The following is a 20,307-nucleotide window of genomic DNA, read 5'->3' as shown; positions in this document are numbered from 1 at the left end:
AAACTTAAAGGGCACACAAAAACCTCACATGCTTTGGAACTCAGGGTAAAAGCACTAATTTGATAGAAGCCTGGGCCAGACCTACCTGCTGGTCTTGGAGAGTCTCCTGTGGGGGGGGGGGGGGCGACTGTGGCTCCGCTGGGGACATAGACACTGGTGGTAGCCACTCTTGGGAACTGCTTCTACCGCATGGCCCCTGGCGCTGGTGGGCACCACTGTGGGTCCCGTCCTCTGGCTCATTAGCACCAAGACCTGACCCCATACAACAGCCTCTAGGCACTGGGGCTGGGATGCCTCAGGCCAAGCAACTAACTGGGTGGGGACACAGTCCCTCCTGTCAGCACACAAGCTAAAGACCTCATGAGCCCAGAGCCACCTCTGGACACTGCCCTGCCCACCAGAGGGCCCAGGGCCCAGCTCCACCCACCAGTGGGTAGGCACCAGTCCCAGAACCCCCTGGGCCCCAACCCTGCCCTCCATGAAGTCTGCTCTAACCTTTGGACCAGCCTCACCCACAAGAGGACAGACACGAGAGGCAAGAAATCCGCAATCCCACAGCCTGCTGACCCAGTCGGCCCACAGCAGGCTCCCCTGGGACCAGCTGGGCCCTGGCCATGCCCACTAGCAAGCCAACAAAGCTTTGGGACACCCCATACTCCACCCATGTCAGGAATCTCCCTTCCCCCACCCCCGAAGTGATACAACACCAGCTCTGGGATCCTGGGGCCCTGCAAACATACTCCAGAACCCAGCTCTGCCTGCCAGTAGTCTGACACTAACCTCAGGACCTGGCTTCGCCCACCAGTGGGCAGACTACAATCCTGGAGTCTTCTGGATCATGGCTCTACCCACTAGTGAGCCAGTACTAGCCCCAGGGCCGCCTGGGGTTGTGCAGTCAGCTGCCTCGTGACAGCCCTGCCAACCAACAGCCAGCAGCCTCTGCGCAAGGTGGGGCCTGGCAACCAACTGGACTGGGAACTACCCAAGCCTAGCAGACTGCCCACATAGCCTGCCAAACAGAAAGACCCATGCAGCCCTCATGGGGGAAACCCTAGAGCATATAGCTTGGGGACAAGAGGGGAGTGGGGTGCTGGGACACAAAGGACGTCTATAAAAGGCCACTTCTCCAAGGTCAGGAAACAACTAACCTACACGAAACATAAAAATACAAACAGCAATTTAAGCAAAGTAAGGCAACAGAAGAACATGTTCCAGATGAAGGACCAAGGTAAAAGCTAAGAAGAAGAACTAAGTGAAGTGGAGAGCGCCGATCTACCCAAGAAAGAGTTCAGGATAGTCATCATAAATATGATCAAAGAACTCGGGAGAAGAATGGATGCACAGAGCAAAAGTTAGAAGTTTTTAACAAAGAGTTAGAAAATATAAAGAACCAAACAGAGATGAAAAATACAATAACTGAAATGAAACATACACCAAGGGGAATCAAAAGTAGACCAAATGATGCAGAGGAACAGATCAGTGAGCTGGAAGACAGGGTAGTGGAAATCACTGATGCTAAAAGGAAAAAGAAAACAGAATGAAAAGAAATGAGGACAGTTTTAAGAGACCTCTGGGACAACATCAAGCATACTAACATTCACATTACAGGAGTCCCAGAAGGAGAAGACAGAGAGAAAGGGGGCAGAGAACACATTTGAAGAGATAATAGCTGAAAACTTCCCTAATCTGGGAAAGGAAACAGTCATCCAAGTCCAGGAAGCACAGAGAGTCCCATACAGGATTAACCCAAAGAGGAACATACCAAGACACACTGTAATTAAAATGGCAAAAATTAAAGATAAAGAGAGACTATTCCAAACAGAAAGGGGAAAGCAAAAAGAAAGGAATAACATACCTGGGAATTCCCATAAGTCTATCAGCTGACTTTTCAGCAGAAACTCTGCAAGCCAGAAGGGAGCAACATGATACATTTAAAGTGATGAAAGGGAAAAATCCTGCAACCAAGAATACTGTACCCAGCAAGGCTCTCATTCAGATTTTATGGGGAGATCAAAAGCAAAAGTTCAGAAACACCAAACCAGCTTTACAAGAAATGTTATAGGAACTCTAAGTGAAAAAGAGAAGGCCACAAATAGAAACATGAAAATTACGAAAGGAAAAAGCTCACCAGTAAAGGCAAATATACTATAAATGTAGGAAATCATCCGCACACAAAGCCAGTAGGCAGGTTAAAAGAAAAAAGTGGCAAAATCATCTATATCCACAATAAGTAGTTAAGGGATACACAAAACAGTTAGATGTAAAATATGATGTCAAAGACAGTCATCACGATAGGAGGAAAGTACAAATGCAGGGGTATTAAAATTCATTTGAAATTAAGAGATCAGCAACTAAAAACAATCACGTATACATAAAGATTGCTATGTATAAACCTCATGGTAACCACAAACCAAAAATCTATAACAGATACACACACAAAAAAGAACAAGGAAAAAAATGAAATTTTGCCGTTTGCAACAACATGGATGGACTTGGGTATTGTGCTTAGTGAAGTAAGTCAAAGAGAAAGACAAGTACTATATGATATCACTTATACAAGGAATTTTAAAAATAAAACAAACTAGTGAATTTAACAAAAAAGAAACAGATTCACAGATATAGAAAACAAACTAATTGGTTACCAGTGGGGAGAGGGAAAGGGGGAGGGACAAGATAGGGGTAGGGGATTAAGATGTACAAACTAGCATATATAAAATAAGCTACAAGGACGTATTGTACAGCACAGGGAATAGAGCCACAATCTAGTAATGGAGACAGCTGCAGAAACTGAAAAGCACTGCGATAAAGGTTAGATTGTCAGGATGCTCTGGGCATACACAGGAGGGGCACCAACTAACTCAGCCTCAGAGGGGTGGGGTGAGAGGAGGTGCAGTCTATCTGAAACCTGAAGGTTGAGCAGAAGATAGCTGAAAGGGTGGAGAGGGGCTTATGCTCCAAGTAGAGGCAACTTCCTCAGGGTAAGCTGTTAAGAGAGGTGGGTCTGAAAAGATGAGCAGGGCCAGCTCCATCAAGGCCGCAACTGTCACACTGAGGAGTATGGACTGTTTTCCAAGTTAATGGAAAACCACTGAGGAATTTTAAGCAGGGATATGATCAGACTTGTACATGAAAAAAATCACTGGCTACAGTGAGGAGAATGGACTGGAGGGAATGAGTGGAGTCTAGAGGCCAGTTAGGAGGGGAGAAATAGGCTCCGCCTCTTGACAGGAGGCGCTACAAAGTCACCTTGCAAAGGTGCGGGTGCCAGGAGGGAACAATGCAGTCTCCAGAAATAACACATTATGTGTCAGGCCCCTCGCTGGCCGAAACAGAAGCCAAAGCGGAATATGGAGGAAGGGATGACGCATTCTTCCGGGAGACCCCATGAGCGTGGCTTCGTGGGAGGGGACATTTGAGCTGGGCTAAAAAGAACAAGGACTAATTTGGCAGAGGATGTGCTGGAGCCAAGGGCATTCTGAGGATGGAGGATGGCATTTGCAAGGTACAGAGTCACAGTGAAGCTCAGACATGTCTGAGACCAATGGGAGGCTTAGTGTGGCTGAAGCACGAGGCTCGAGGACGGCTGGTAAGGAAGTGGGGGCTGCTAACGTTAATTTTTTTTGGTTCTTGCCTAACAACTTGGTGTTGCACAAACAGTATGATATCAATAAAGGAAAAAAGAAAAAGAAATAAACATTTTCTTAAACCCCACCATCCTAGCTCCCTAAGAGAAGTGTGTTTATTTTCCCCTGTTCTCTTTCAGGGCCTATCTACAGACAGACATGTTTTCATATGGCTATAATCCTAGCAGCATTAAGATTATATTTAACTGTTTTCCACTTAATATCATAAATACCAAATGTGATTCTGCTTATTCAGTGGCCCTGTCTTCTTTACAATGGAAGATTCCCAGAAAGAAGATATACTTGGAACCAATTCCGCTCAAGTAGTCCCCCGAGCTCTAGTCTCTGCTGGAGGCTCCCTGCATCTCTTTGTTTATCAAGCCCCAGCTGTGCCTCCTGAAACACCCTAAACTCTCTCCCTTTCAGCACCTACCCCACTGTCTCATGTCCACCTCCTCCAATCCTGGCTCCCATTCCTTTTTTGTCAGTTATTCTGTCACATGAAGATAATTGGATAGGTGTCACTACATTTGGAAAATATGTTCGAGGTGGTCTAATTTAAAACATACGCTAATAAAACCCACAATGAGATTCCACTTCACACTCACCAGAATGGCTATAATCCAAATAGATGAAAACAAGTGTTGGTGAGGATGTGGAGAAGCTGGAACATTCACACTCTGCTGGTGGGAATGTAAAATGGTGCAACCGCTTTGGAGAATATCCTGGCAGTTTCTTAAATGATTAAACACAGAGTTACTACGTGACCCAGCAATTCCACTCCTAGGTAAATACCCCAGAGAAATGAAAACATATGTCAACACAAAGACTTATACACAAATGTTCATAGCAGCATTATTCGTAATAGCTAAAAAGTGGAAAAAACCCAACTGACTATCAACTGATCAATGAATAAATAAAATGTGACCCATCTATATACTGGAATAGTATTCAGCAATAAAAAGAAGATAAGCACTGACAGGTTCTGGAACATGGATAAATCTTGAAAACATTATGCTAAGGAAAAGGCCACATATTATATGATTCCATTTATATGAAATGTCCAGAATAGAAAAAGCTATAGAGACAGAAAGTAGATTATGGTTTTGTCTAGGATTTGGGGGAAGTTAGAGGGCTGAGGGAAAAGGAGAGTGACTGTTAATCGGTACAGCCTTTCTACTGGAGACGAAAATGTTCTAAAATTGATTGTGGTGATGGTTGCACAACTCTGTGAATATGCTAAAAATGACAGAATGACATACTTTAAATAAGTGAAATGTATGGTATGGGAAGTATAGCTCAATAAAGCTGTCTTTTTAAAAATGTAAACTTGGGCTTCCCTGGTGGCGCAGTGGTTGGGAGTCCGCCTGCCGATGCAGGGGACACGGGTTCGTGCCCCAGTCCGGGAGGATCCCACATGCCGCGGAGCGGCTGGGCCCATGAGTCGTGGCCACTGAGCCTGCGCGTCCGGAGCCTGTGCTCCGTGACGGGAGAGGCTACAACAGTGAGAGGCCCGCGTACCGCAAAAAAAAAAAAAAGAAAATTAAAAAAAATAAAAATAAAAAATGTAACCTACATAGTATCCACGAAACTCACCCTGGGGATCCTGGAGGTACCTCAAAGAGTAGCAGATAACTTCCAGAGAGGCTGGTGTGACTGCGGATCTGGAGATGTGCCACACTTGTTCAGGAGTCATGGAAAAGAGCCACCAGGACAGAGCTTGCTGGCTTCCCGAAGCACCGTGGGAAACTCCACATGGGAGCTGCTTGAGGGTCAGGAGCAACAGGTATTAATTTAACAAAACTCATCCTCCTGAGTTGGGAGGCCAGCTAATTTAAGGTCTAATTACCGGAAGCCTAGACAAACAAATATAGGAAAAAAAGCACTGGACAAGGAATCAAGAGAGCTGGTCCTAATCCTACATGTTATCAAGCTCCCCCAACCTGTCCATCTTTTGTATGGAAAATGGGGATAACTTCTGTCTATTTCAGAGCTGAGGGGATCAAATTGGCTGATGCTTTACAAATAGTTGAGTTCTGTACAAATGTGCAAGACCTGTGTGTGAGCTCCAACTGGATTGAGACTTAATAACTGTTTTTGCCATCCTAGCTACCTCGTAGAACCCTTCATAGCATGAATCCAAGATCAGGAGGGGTGGAGGAAGTTGTAAACAGGAATGCTGAACACTGGGACAGGCCAGCAGTTCCCCTTTAAGGGACTGCTCGCACCCAAGATGTACTGCCCAAGGGTACATCCACCTGAACGTAAGCATGAAATATACTTTTCCACCAAGCTTCAATTGATGCTTCGGTCTTAAGAGCTCCTGCTATGGGGAACTTGCTATCCAAGAGGGGTCAGCACTTCAATAAGGAATGGAACAGCGGCAGCAAGACATCACAGAACAAGAGAGCACAGGCTCAGCTTCAGCTGTATGCCAGGTGCTTTACCTATATCGTTACAGCTAATTCTCACGACATCCCCATGCTACAGGAATTATCCCCATTTTACAATGGAACTCACAGACCAGAAAGGCAAAAGAACTTGCCTATAGTCATAAAGTGAGGACATGGTAGAACCAAGATACCAGAGTTCAGGCATTCCTGATCACGGTTCCTGAATGAGAGCAGCATATGATTATGTGCATTGGCAGCCACAAATGCCTCTCTCCTATCAAACCATGGAGTATGGAGGACCTGGGACCTGCTGGGTATTCACTAAATGGTTAATGAGCAAAGGATGGACAGGGTCGGCTAAGAAAACGTGCAGGAGTGTTTACATGAACTGTAAGGAGGATTAAATGAGATAATGCATTGGAAGAGCTTTGTGACTGGCTCATACCAGAATTCAACCCAGCTGTCCAGTAACTTGCTGGGCAAGCCACTAGAAACGCAGGTAAAATTAAACACAAACAAAAACCCTTCCTTTTCAAAAACAAAAGAGAACACGCTTCCTTTTCACATTACAGCAGTATTCTAACAATAAATTGTTAGAGCGGTGATGTTCTAACAATAAATTCTGTGCTCACTCAATGGAGAGGTTTCAAGTGCAAAATGTATAGAGCAATAATTCTACCTTATTCCATAATTAGCACACAAGATTCAACTGGTAAAAATAAATACACACCAGTTATTAATCTTCATTTGGCTGGAAGAACAGTGATATAGAACTCCCTAAATCCATGGATATAACCCTTTATTGCAGCAGGACTATCAGAATCGAGCAGTAGTGGTTTACTCCTTAGAAAAATGAAGAGGTTTTTTAAACAAAGGATATCCCAGGAGAGAGAAGCAAGTTTACAGGAAAGATAAAAGAGCATTTCCTACCATCACCCGAAGAGCCAGGAGCCAATATGAACTTACCATCACCTGAACTTACTACTGGAAAGTTCTTTGTGGGGATTAGGCAACGAGGTTAAACAATTCAAAACAAAAACAAAAAAACCCAAAACCTAAGAGGAACCACCTCTAAGCATGAATTGCATTTTATTTCTGCTTCAACAATAAATACACCTGAGTTATTTTCTAAGTCTTACCTCCTGATCAAATGTCCTTAAAATTGAAATCTCACATTATCTTTAGTTCTGATCTAGTTCCACTTGGAAATTACATGTTTAGCTTTAAAACCACGGTTTTAAAGCTCAAACCTTATAGCACTGGTGCTCAGGCACCTCACAATTAGTTTCATTAGTCACAGAACAGTGCCTACTGGTTACAGAGGCCCCAATTTTCATGTTGATGAAGGAACAGAGGCTTTTCATCCACCCAGAAGTTAAGATTTGATGGCTTTGCCTTCTAAGGCATCAAACATGCCTTCTAAGGCCTTCTCCACACACTGGAGAAACTCGTGGGCATTGCGGCCTTGGTAGGCAGAGACGTTGCAGCCTATCCAGTTGTCATGAACAGCATACGCAATGCCAAAACCATCAGGGACCACGGGGGCAAAGCCGCCGATGTTCACTGCTGGGCTGCTCAACGTGCTCGTGGACAGGATGTTGTGGTTTATCTGCCTATATGCAGGGTCCAGGTATAGCTCGGGCAGGTCAATCCCTTTGGCTGCTCCCAGGTACCGCAGAGCAAACAAGTGTCGATCAAAGCCCTGGCCTGTCAGAGACAAAATGGAAAACCAGAGTCTAAGAATCTCAGAACTGAAAGGGACCTCACTTGGTAAAACCTCCGACCCATGGTAGGAGCACCTTCACAGCACCCTTGAGAGTGGAAGAAGGGTTTGTTTATCTCTGCATGCACACCTCCGGCTTGCTAACCTCTGGCTCAGTTCATTCTAGAATATTCCTTTTGAAAAAGCTGTGAACAGCTGAGCTAAAAATCAGCCTAAAATGAACATGATTTTTAAAATTTTGAAATTGAATCAGTTTAGTCAAACAGTCAAGAAAAGTACGTGGAGAACACACTATGGACTCAAAAACTAAGGTAAAAGCCAAAGTCCAAATCAAGTGTAAAAGACAAGACTGAGTCAGTGGAACAAAATGGAAGGGGTATTTGACCAGGGTCCTAATCTCCGCTTTCCTGATAATTTGCTGCGTGACCCTGAGCCAGTGGTCTCAGTTTCATACTTATAAAATTAGAGAAGGATGAGACTAGAATGTCTTGGAGGGCCCTTTCAGTTCCCGGACTTTGGCTACATGAAGGAACTGGACTGTGTGATCCTCCAGGTCCTTTCTAGGTCTCGAATTTTACTATGAAGAGGCAAAGAAAGATGACACTTAGGTTGGGAAGAGCTTCTGAGTTGGCCTATTTACAGGCAACCAATACACTTCAACTGAAGTGAAGTAAGAGGGGCCGTGGGCTTAGAAATCCTACGTTGTCAAAAGTGAGTCTGATGACCAATAAATAATAGGAAGAGAGTATGTAACATGGCTGAAAGTGACCTTAAATGAGGACGAAGTTGGATGCATTTCCCCATCCTTGCTTAAGAGGAGAGAATATTCTGAACCCTAATGGCTAGTCTGGCTGTTTGGACTGCTAAGGTAGAAAAAAATAATAATCAGTTGGCAGGTGGATTAAACCTAGTGAAGAGGTGGAAATCAGATGTGGGGTAGGATAGTGCTGAGGCTTACCCCAGTGCTGAGGGCAACAAGACCTAAGGGCATGCTCCCCAAACCCTGTCTCACCCATCGCTGCTTCTTTGGTCAGCTGGTTGTGGTACGTGGAGCACTTGGCTATCATCTGCTGAAGCTCTCCAGCACTGTGCTTGGAGGGCTCCCTGACAAAGGCCTCAGAGCACCTCTTTGTGAAGATGGAGGCCGGGCGGATGGTCTCGGTGCGGCCGTGCTTGAATGCTGCAGTGCTACAGGACTCATAGGTGGCCACTGTCTGCCCGTACTGTTGCAGGAGGGCCATCTGGAAGGCCAGCTGAGCCACCGAGTCAGGGCTCAGCTTCTGCTTCTTCAGGAATTCTTTGCCTCCTCTCTGAAACTGGATGTAGTCAATGGTGAGGGTTTTCATGGTGGCATCAAATTTTTCCTTAGCAGCGCTGATGCCAGTCTTTAAAGCATCATTCAGCTTGAAGTTGAGTTTTTGTACGGCGACAGAAGAGTCAGTGTTAGCTGGCTGGCTCCGTGGAGTGATAGCAGGGGCCTGAGTGCTGTCTTTAAACACTTCATTAAAAAACCTGAGCACTGCAACACCATCGCCCCAAGCATGCTCAAAGTGGATAGCAGCAGTGCCATCCTTGGCTATAATGAGGTTAAAGGATTTATCAAACCAGCGGTTTGTGCCGTCACCGTGCAGCATGTTGTGGGACAAGTGGACAAGGTCCCTAATGGGGAAGTCATCTAGGCAGAGACAGAATACAGCAGAGTCCACTTTCCTCAGGGTCTCCTCGTTGCCACCACTCACCAGCTTCTGTCTGAGCTCTGCCCAGATGTCCCGGTTCTCACTGGTCAGATATGACAGTGGAAACTCGGGGGCCAGGCTACTGTCTGAGAGAATGTACTTCAGATGAGCCTGGATTTCTGAGGCGCTCACAATGTTCCCATTTTGATCCAGGACATCAAAGACATAGAAGTGTCCTTTTCTTAGGACCAGGAGGTGTCTGGCCTTGTCATCAGTGAAGAGTTCATCTCGACTGGGTTTGGGTAAACGAGTGGAATTGAAAAGCCGAAAATACTGGGACATATCCAGGGGATATGCATTGACCAAGTAGGCGCCATACCAGGACAGAGAGGAAGGCACAAAGCGTATGAGTCTCTTGAAGGTATCAGTGTCACTTTTGGCAGGGTTCAAGTGGAACACTTCTGGTTCCAAAAGGTCAGCCCGAAGTGTCTTCAGAAATCGGATGGCAGAGACAGTCATGTTGGTTGCCCGGGTGAGCTGGTCGTTGTACTCGGACTTTGGGTCAGGGTTGAATGACATAAATGGATTAAAGTTCAGGACAACTGGGTCTCGAGCAGTTAAGTACATATCAAACCAGGGACCTAAAAAATAAAAATTAAAAAAGAACAATAAAGAGTTAATGCAGTTCCTAAAGATAAAATTTGAGAAAGAAAAAAAAAAATCAAGCATATTCAGAAGAAGTGACATTAACCTCCAGAGGATGGAATTTTCTGATTATTTTTTTCCTCTGCAATAATTCATAAATGGTAAATGGGATCATATAATATGTGGTCTTTTGCATCTGACTTCTATCACTTACAATAATGTTTTGACAGTTCATCCATGCTATAGCATATATCAGTCTTCATTTCTTTTTATTGCTAAATAATGTTCCAATAATGTACCACATTTTGTTTATCCATTCATTTGTAGATGGACATTTGGGTTGTTTCCACTTACTGGTTATTTTGAATAATGCTGGTATGTACAAATTTTCATGTGGACATATGTTCTCAGTTCTCTTGGGGGATATAGCTAGGAGTGGAATTGCTAGGTCATATGGTAAGTCTATGTTTAACCCCCCTTTTTTTGACTGAAATTGTTTGACTTTTTATTAATTTTTTCTTTTTTTATTGAAGTACAGTTGATTTACAATGTTGTGTTAGTTTCAGGTGTACAGCAAAGTGATTCAGTTATACATATACATATACCTAGCCTTTTTCAGATTCTTTTCTATTATAGATTATTACAAGATACTGAATATAGTTCCCTGTGCTATACAGTTAAATCCTTGTTGTTTATCTATTTTAGATATATTAGTGTGTCTCTGTTAATTCCAAACTCCTAATTTATCCCTCCCCCACGCCAACCTTTCCCCCTTTGGCAACCATAAGTTTGTTTTCTATGTCTGTGAGTCTGTTTCAAACATGTTTTGGAAATAAGTTCATCTGTATCATATTTTAGGTTCCACACATAAGTGATATATGATGGCTGTCTTTGTCTCACTTACTTCAGTTTATATGATAATCTCTAGGTCCATCCATGTTGCTGCAAATGGCATTATTTCATTTTTTAATGGCTGAGTAATATTCCATCGTATATATATACCACATCTTCTTTATCCATTCATCTGTCTATGGACAGTTAGGTTGCTTCCATGTCTTGGCTACTGTAAATAGTGCAGCTATGAACATTGGGGAGCATGTCTCTTTTCGAATTAGAGCTTTCTCCGGATATATGCCCAGGAGTGGGATTGCTGGATCATATGGTAACTCTATTTTTAGTTTTTTAAGGAACCTCCATACTGTTCTCCATATTGCACCTATTTACATTCCCACCAACAGTCCCTTTTCTCCACACTATCTCCAGCATTTATTTGTAGACTTTTTGATGATGACTATTTTGACTGGTGTGAGGTAATACCTCATTGTAGTTTTGATTTGTATTTTTCTAATAATTAGCAATGCTGAGCATCTTTTCATGTGTCTGTTGGCCACCTGTATATCTTCTTTGGAGAAATGTCTATTTAGGTCTTCTGCCCCCTTTTTTTTTTTAAGATATACAATTTATTTATTTATTTATAAATTTATTTTTGGCTGCGTTGGGTCTTCGCTGCTGCGTGCGGGCTTCTTCTAGTTGCATCAAGCAGGGCTACTCTTCATTGCGGTGCGCGGGCTTCTCATTGCGGTGGCTTCTCTTGTTGCAGAGCATGGGCTCTAGGCATGTGGCCTTCAGTAGTTGTGGCACACGGGCCCAGCCGCTCCACAGCATGTAGGATCTTCCCAGACCAGGGATCGAACCCGTGTCCCCTGCATTGGCAGGCAGACTCTTAACCACTGTGCCACCAGGGAAGTCCCATTCTGACCATTTTTTGATTGGGTTGTTTGTTTTTTGATACTGAACTGTATGAGCTCTTTGTAAATTTTGGAGACTAATCCCTTGTTGGTCACATCATTTGCAAAAATTTTCTCCCATTCCGCAGGTTATCTTCTCATTTTGTTTATGGTTTCCTTTGCTGTGCAAAATCTTTTAAGTTTAATTAGGTCCCAATCATTTATTTTTGCTTTTATTTCCATCACTCTAGGAGACAGATCTAAAAAAATATTGCTGTGGTTTATGTCAAAGAATCTTCTTCCTATGCTTTCCTCTAGGAATTTTATAGTATCTAGTCTTACATTTAGGTCTTTAATCCATTTTGAGCTTATTTTTGTGTATGGTGTTAGAATGTTCTAATTTCATTCTTTTACATGTAGCTGTCCAGTTTTCCCAGCACCACTTATTGAAGAGGCTGTCTTTTCTCCATTGTATATTCTTGCCTACTCTGTTGTAGATTAATTGACTGTAGGTGTGTAGATTTATTTCTGGGCTCTCTATTCTGTTCCACTGATCCATATGTCTGTTTTTGTGCCAATACCATGCTGTTTACATTACTGTACCTTTGTAGTATTGCCTGAAGTCTGGGAAGATTATGCCTCTAGCTGTGTTCTTTTTCCTCAGGATTACTTTGGCAATTCTGGGTCTTTTGTGGTTCCATGTAAATTTTAGGATTATTTGTTTTAGTTCTGTGAAAAATGTCATGGGTAATCTGATACAGATCATGTTAAATCTGTAGATTGCTTTGGGTAGTATGGCCATTTTAACTATATTAATTCTTCTAATCCAAGAGCATGGTATTTCTTTTCATTTCTTTGAATCACCTTCAATTTCCTTTATCAATGTTTTTATAGTTCTCAGCATATAAGTCTTTCATCTCTTCGGTCAGGTTTATTCCTAGGTATTTCACTTTTTTTGGACACAATTTTAAAAGGGATTGTTTTTTTACTTTGTCTTCCTGATATTTCATTGTTAGTGTAAAGAAATGCAACTGATTTCTCTATGTTAATCTTGTATCCTTCTACCTTACTGAATTCGTTTATCAGTTCTAATAGTTTCTGTGTTTGGGAGTCTTTAGGGTTTTCTATATAGAGTATCCTGTCATCTACATATAATGACAATTTTACCTCTTCCCTTCCAATTTAGATACCTTTTATTTCTTTTTCTTATCTGATTGCTGTGGCTAGGACTGCCAATACTATGTTGAATAGAAGTGGTAAGAGTGGGCATCCTTGTCTTGTTCCAGAATTTAGTGGGAAGGCTTTTAGCGTTTCACTGTTGAGTAGTATATTGGCTGTGGGTTTGTCATAAATAGCTTTTATTATATTGTGATATGTTCCCTCTATACCCACTTTGGTAAGAGTTTTTATCATGAATGAATGTTGAATTTTATCAAATGTTTTTTTCTGCATCTACTGAGATGATCATATGGTCTTTGTCTTTTCTCTTGTTGATGTGGTGTATCACATGATTGACTTGCATATCTGAACCACCCTTGTGACCCTGGGATGCATCCAACTTGATCACGGTGTATGATCTTTTTTATGCGTTGTTGACTTTGGTTTGCTAATATTTTGTTGAGGATTTTTATATCCATATTCATCAAAGATATTGGCCTGTAATTTTCTTTTTTGATAATGTCTTTGTCTGGTTTTAGTATCAGGATGATGGTGGCTTCATAGGATGACTTTGGGAGTGTTCCCTCCTCTTCAACATTCCATGTGCACTTGAAAAGAATGTATTCTGGTTTTTTTGGATGTAATGTCCTGAAGATATCAATTAAATCTGTTCTATTGTGTCATTTAGAGTCTCTGTTGCATTACTGATCTTCTGTCTGGAAGATCTGTCCATTGACGTCAGTGGGGTGTTAAAGTCTCCTACTATTATTGTATTCCCATCAATTCTCCCTTTATGTCTGTTAGTATTTGTTTTATGTATTTAGGTGCTCCTATATTGAAAGCATATAGGATAACGAATGTAATATCCTCTTCTTGTATTGATCCTTTTATCATTATACAGTGTCCTTCTTTATCTTTCTTTATGACCTTGTTTTAAAGTCTATTTTGTCTGATTTAAGTATTGCTATCCCTGCTTTCTTGTCATTTCCACTTGCATGAAATATTTTTTCCATCCCCTCACTTTCAATCCATATGTGTTCTTTGCCCTTAAGTGGGTCTACTGTAGGCAGCATACTGTAGGTTCTTGTCTTGTCTGCCACTCTACGTCTTTTGATCAGAGCCTTTTGTCCATTGACATTTAAAGTAATTATTGATAAGTATGTATTTATAGTCATTTTAAACCTTGTTTTTCAGTTGATTTTGTACATCTTCTTTGTTTCTTCTTTTTGTTTTTCCTTTTGTGGTTTTCTTTTGTATTATGCTTGAGTACCTTTTTTCTTTTTGTTTTTTTTTTGTGAATATTTTAAATATGATTTTGATTTGTGGTTACTCTGATTTTCAAGTATGTTAACCCATCACTAAATCTATTTGCTCTAGACTGGTAGTCATATAAGCTCTAACACATTCTAAAAGATCTATATTTTCTTACTCCCCTCTCCCACATTTTGTGATTTGATGTCTCATTTTACATCTTCATGTTTATTCTTTTGCTGAACACTGTAGTTGTAATCGCTTTCATACAATTAAAAAAAATTTTAAACCTATGTACTGACTTATTTCAGTGAGCTTTAATCCTTTTATATACTTACCTCTTTTACTGTTGTTTTCTCTTTCCTATAGATTCTTGCTTCTTTTCCATTTAGAGGAGACCTTTCAATATTTAGTTTAAGATAGGTTTAGTATTCCTGTATTCCTTTAGTTTTTCCTTGTCTGAGAAATTCTTTCTCTCTCCTTCTATTCTAAATGATAATCTTGCTGAGTAGAGTATCCTAGGTTGCAGGTTTTTCCCTTTCAGGACTTTGAATATATCTTGCCACTCCCTTCCGGCCTGCAAAATTTCTGTAGAGAAATCAGCTGATAGCCTTATGAGGGTTCCCTTGTAACTGCCTATTTGTTTTTCTCTTGCTACTTTTAGAATTCTCTCTTTATCTTTAACTTTTGGCATTTTAATTATGATATGTCTTAGAGTAGGTCTGTTTGGGTTCATTTTGTTTGGGACCCTCTGTGCTTCCTGTGCCTGGAAATCTGTTTCCTTCTTTAGGTCTGGGAAGTTTTCAGCCATAATTTTTTCAAGTACATTTTCGATCCCCTTTTCTCTTTCTTCTGCTTCTAGGATTCCTATTATGTGTAGATTGGCATGCTTTACGTTATCCCATAGATCTTGTATGTTGCTTTCACTTTTTTTAATTTGTCTTTGTCTGCTGTTCTGATTGGGTGATTTCCACTATTCTATCTTCCAGATCACTTATTCATTCTTCTGCATTATTTAGTTTGCTATTTATTGCCTTTAGCTTTGTTTTCATCTTGGCAATTGAGTGGTGTAATTTTGATTAGCTCCTCTTTGTAGTTTCTAGTTCCTTGTTACAATGATCTGAATTTCTAACAATAGCTTTTCTTAATTCCTTCAGCATTTTTATTACTTCCTTTTTGAACCTGTGGTCTGGTAGACTGGAGAGGTCATCTGTTTCATTGTTCTTTCAGGGGATTTCTCTTATTCTTTTGATTGGGAGTTAATTCCTCTGCTTTTTCATTTTTCTTATATTTCTCCGACTGTGAATTTAGGAGAAAGAGTTATCTACTGTGGTCTTGAAGGGCTGTTTTTATGTGGGAGTGTCCCTGTGTAGCCTGCTTGAATCCAAAATTTCTCGTGTGAGGGCTATTTTTGGTATGGATGCTTGCCATCTCTTTCCTCAGGGTGGCCCTTGTACCCTTGATAGGGGGTGTGTTTGGTGTTGCGGTGACCGGAGCCCGCACTGGATGTTGGGTGGGGCCTCCTCTTTGCTTTGTGGATGTCACAGCCCGGCAGAGGGAAAGGGTCTGCTCCCCAGTTGTTGTAGTAGAAGTCCCCAGATCTGGTTTTAAGCTGTGGTGTGAAGTAGGCGGGACTGGAGCACTCCCTCTGGGAAAGGAGCTGCTGCATGTTTCTCCCCAGGAACTGTCTGCCAGGACGTGCGATTCTGTGATGCTGCCTGCCACCTGGTGTGAGCACCCACAAAGACCACTATTGCCTGGCACTGCCTTTAGGGGACACCTTTGCTTGGGGGCTCTGGTAACCTGAGGTCCAGCGTGCAGGTGCACTCACAAAGTGGTTGCTTCATAAACCCACTGGAGTTGTGTTCCCTGAGCCCGCCTACAATCGACCCAGATGGCCTTCAGGCATGCATGGTTCTGGTCCCAAATCCACCATAGTGAGAACCCACTGGGGCCACCTCCCTGCATCCACAGTGGGACTGCTGGTAATCAGCTCAGACAGCCCCCAGGCAGGCACGTGCAGTCCTGAACCCAAAATCTGCCAGAGCGGCAACCTGCCAAAGCTGCAACCCAGCACCTGCAGTGGGATCGCCAGTGATAAGCTCAGATTTCAGGCCCGCCTTCATGTGTGCCACCCACAAAGTTCACAGCATCTGTGGTGATTGGAGTCACACCCTGCTGTGAGCATGCTGACAGTGAGGCTGCTATGGCAGGCCCACCCCCTCCCCTCGTGTGTTGACAATGGGGCTCCTATGGCAGACCCATGCTCCATCCTGTGTGCACCCCCAGTTGCAGCCTGGGTCACACTCCAGGCCCTTTGGGATGTCTCCCCACAGCCAAACCGTGTCCTCTCCCTGGGTCTGTCTCTGAAACCTGAGTTTCAGCACCCAGTCACTGCACACACCAGCAGGCACGCGTCTTGGGCTCAGAAATGTGGCAACATGGCCAGAACCATCTATGTTGGTGTATCTCTACCCTGCAGGGTGGCAAGCCAGCTCCCACACTCTCCTCTCCAGCCTCTGAAGCTCCCTATCTGTCCTGGTGGACCTCCCAGCCAGTGAAGGATGTTCTCAGGGTGAGGGAAGCTGTCCTCTTTCACCGCTCCCTCCCAGGAGCACAGGTCCTGTCCCACATCCTCTTCTCCCTTTTCCGTTCATCCTACCCAGTTACATGAGGATCTTTCTTGCAGCTTTGGTTGTATGAGATCTTCTGCAAGCTTTCAGTAGATGTTCCGTGAGAACTGTTCCACATGTAGATGTGTTTCTGATGTATTTGTGGGAGGAGGTGAGCTCCACGTCCTTCTACTCCGCCATCTTGGACTGAACTCTATGTTTAACCTGCCAGGGTGCCTTACAAAGTGGCTGAACCAGGGCTTCCCTGGTGGCGCAGTGGTTAAGAATCCACCTGCCAATGCAGGGGACACGGGTTCGAGCCCTGGGCCGGGAAGATCCCACATGCCGTGGAGCAACTAAGCCTGTGCGCCACAACTACTGAGCCTGTGCTCTAGAGCCGCAAGCCACAACTACTGAAGCCCGCGTGCCTAGAGCCCGTGCTCCGCAACAAGAGAAGCCACTGCAATGAGAAGCACGTGCACAACGAAGAGTAGCCCCCGCTCGCTGCAACTAGAAAAAGCCCGCGCGCAGCAACAAAAAACCAACGCAGCCAAAAATAAATAAATAAAATAAATAAATTTTAAAAAAAAACAAAGTGGCTGAACCATTACCACCAGCAGTATACAAGGGTTCCAATTTCTCCACATCCTCAGCAGCATTTGTTATTGTTACTGTAAGTCTTATTTGATTGGAGCCATTCTGGTGGGTAACCATCATTGTGGTTTTGATTTACATTTCCCTAATGTTTATTAATTACTTTTTCTTCCTCATTCCGTTTCCTTTTTTGACACTTACAGAAATAAAAAACAATAATACCTCACTGGCATTCATGCTGAAATAGAATAGTTGTTAATTCCCACCCCCTCAGCTTAGGTTTCTCATGCTTCATCTCCTTTCAGGGACAACATTCACAGCTGACTGTCTCCCTAATATGGCAGAAAGTCTTCACCATCATTCTGTGTACTATGTACATTACTGCACTCCCTCTTTTAGGAAATGCTTGAAAAGCAATTAGAAATAACTATCAGTGCGAGTGAATCACTCCAACTAGCCCTCTGTATTCCTGTGGATGTTTTGCTTGTAAAAATTCCAGAGGCAGTATCTTATCAGAAAATGTGTTTTCAAGGGAAGTTCCTGGTAGGATTAGGAACTTCCTAATCAAATATAGCCTATCTTTGATTCAAAGAAATAGTTTTTACATATAAAGTATTGGGAAAGGATTAATGGACATGAATTTATCTATTATTCATTTGTTGGTCCCTTCATTCCTTGCGAATCAGTGCTGTGCCAGGCCCTGGCCCAGGGGATATAGAGAGGAATAGGGCATGGACTTTAATTCAGAAGAACTCTGATGAAGGAGACAAATAGAATTAAAACATAATGCAATGCATTAAAATGGGGGCAAGACGTATTTGACAAAAGAAGACATGAATTTATGCCTCTGATCCGTTCAGTAAAAGAATTTAAAGAGACAGAAACCAATAAGGCAAAGAGAATGAGAGACAAGAAAAGAACAAATATTAGAAATTGGAAAGCTCTCTAGCCAATTCAAGGACACCAACCCTAACCTGGCAGCAGAGAAAGCCAAGAAACAGTATGATTTACACAGCAGAACCCCCAGAGGGCTCAGGAAGTAGCAGCCTAGATATATCTGGTTGAAGGGCTATTCAATTAAACCCCCACCCCACACCCCAGATTCCCTCCCCACTCCAAATAGGAGACTTAAGTTTTATTCACTGGAGAAAGTAAAATTGGGAGACATAAGTTACACATGAGAGCTCAAGCCTTCTTCCCTTATCCCACTCCTACGACAGCAGCAAACAGGAAAATACCTTTTGGCAGTTTACCGGAAAAGCCTTCCCTGGGAGTCTAACCCAAAGACACCAACATTAGGGGCACCCCGAGGAAATGGTTTAGCTGATCACATTACAGTGAAGCTGTGACTGACAAGCACGCCCTCATCTACAGAGCTTGCCACAACTTTTAAGTATCTCATTCAGATCTAAGACAACAGAGAAGGATTATGAAACATCTGAAGAAAGAAAAGAGGGTAAAACAAACCAGCAAAAAGCAAATTCGAGACAGACTAGGAAGGAACATGAGAATTAAAAAAAAAAAAAATCCCAGGTAAATTATTAAGCACATAGAAAGCAAAAGAAAGTAGAATTATTAACTTCAGAGAAAACAAAGTTCATATGGGAAAGGAAAAACAATTCCAATGTGCTACACAATTCAGCTGACAATAGTGTTTACATGATTATAATAGTGTAAACACTAGGTATTGAGCAAACGAAAATTACAAATAACTATGCTGTGACAATGAGGGGACAGAAATGTGGTGAGGATATAAGAGACTGCTAAATCCTAATCTTTTACAGTGAGACATCAATAGATAATGCCTAAAACTACAAAAGATGCATTAATATGAGTCAGTAATTTAGAGAATGGGGGAAAATGAGAAGTGAGAAATTAGGGCAAGGTCAGGAAATTTCTGTTTCTCCTAACAAGCCTGAGAAAACTATCTGATTCTTTAAACTATATGCATGTATAACCTTATTAAAAATATAAACTGAGTTAAAAGAAGTGCTGTGGGAACAGAGGTGAAAGCAACCAACTCTGAATGGGAAGAAGGGCTGAAAGATTTCATAGAAAAATCATCCTACTCGATCTTTTTTTTTTTTCTTTTTCTTAATTGAGATGTAATTGACATATAACATTATATTAGTTTCAAGTGTACAACATAATGATTTGATATTTGTATATACTGCAAAATGCTCAGCACAATAAGTCTAGCTGACATCCATCACCATACATACGTAGAAAATTTTTTTTCTTATGAGAAGCTTTAAAATCTATACTCACAGCAACTTTCAAATATACAATACAGTATTATTAACTATAGTCACCAGGTTATACATTACATCCCCAGGACTGACTTATTTTATAACTGGAAGTTTGTACCTTTTGATCCCCATCTCCCATTTTGCCTAGCCCCTGTCCTGAACTTCTCATAACCACCCTAACTGGGTCTTAAAGGAAGAATTTGCCAGGTAAAAAATGGTGGGGCGAACAACATGGATAAAGGCACAGAAGAATGAAAGACTAACGGGTTGAGGGAAGGAGTTGTTCAGTTTTGCTGAAGCATGGGTGTGTCAGGGAGGATGGTAAGAGATGAGGCTGGATCGGGCAGTTGGGCCAGACCGTGAAGGACCTAGAATGATACACACAGGACATAGGACTAAATCCTGCATCCTTTACAGAGAGAACCAATGATTAGGTTCTGTCTTGATCCCACCTACAGAGCAGGCAAGCTACTGCTCTTGAGCATGGACTCCAGGCAGCACCTCAGTGGAGGATGAACTCACTCAACCTTAATGTTTACCTCAGGAAGAGAGGATGAAATAACACTTCAGTGCTGGTCTCACCAAAAATATCTGTGAGATTAAAACAGGAGAGAAGATGACTTGCTTTCAATTACAGAGGGCTCTGGAAATATCAA

General features: G+C 42.4%; 1 protein-coding gene across 1 annotated transcript in view; it reads right to left on the bottom strand.

The window, feature by feature from the left end:
• Positions 1–5,992: 5,992 nt before the first annotated feature.
• Positions 5,993–20,307, bottom strand: part of CPT2 (carnitine palmitoyltransferase 2) — a 28,652-nt gene continuing 14,337 nt past the window's right edge. Inside the window, exons 4-5 of the mRNA XM_079917571.1 lie at positions 8,752–10,056; positions 5,993–7,723 (exon numbers count right to left, since the gene is read on the bottom strand). Coding sequence (XP_079773697.1) covers positions 7,392–7,723; positions 8,752–10,056 — 1,637 coding nt within the window. The 3' untranslated portion in view covers positions 5,993–7,391. The remainder of the gene's footprint in view (positions 7,724–8,751; positions 10,057–20,307) is intronic.

This window comes from Stenella coeruleoalba, assembly GCF_951394435.1.
Source record: "Stenella coeruleoalba genome assembly, chromosome: 1".
In the NCBI taxonomy this organism is placed as follows: Eukaryota; Metazoa; Chordata; class Mammalia; order Artiodactyla; family Delphinidae; genus Stenella; species Stenella coeruleoalba.
This window is presented reverse-complemented; position numbering and strand designations above follow the sequence as displayed.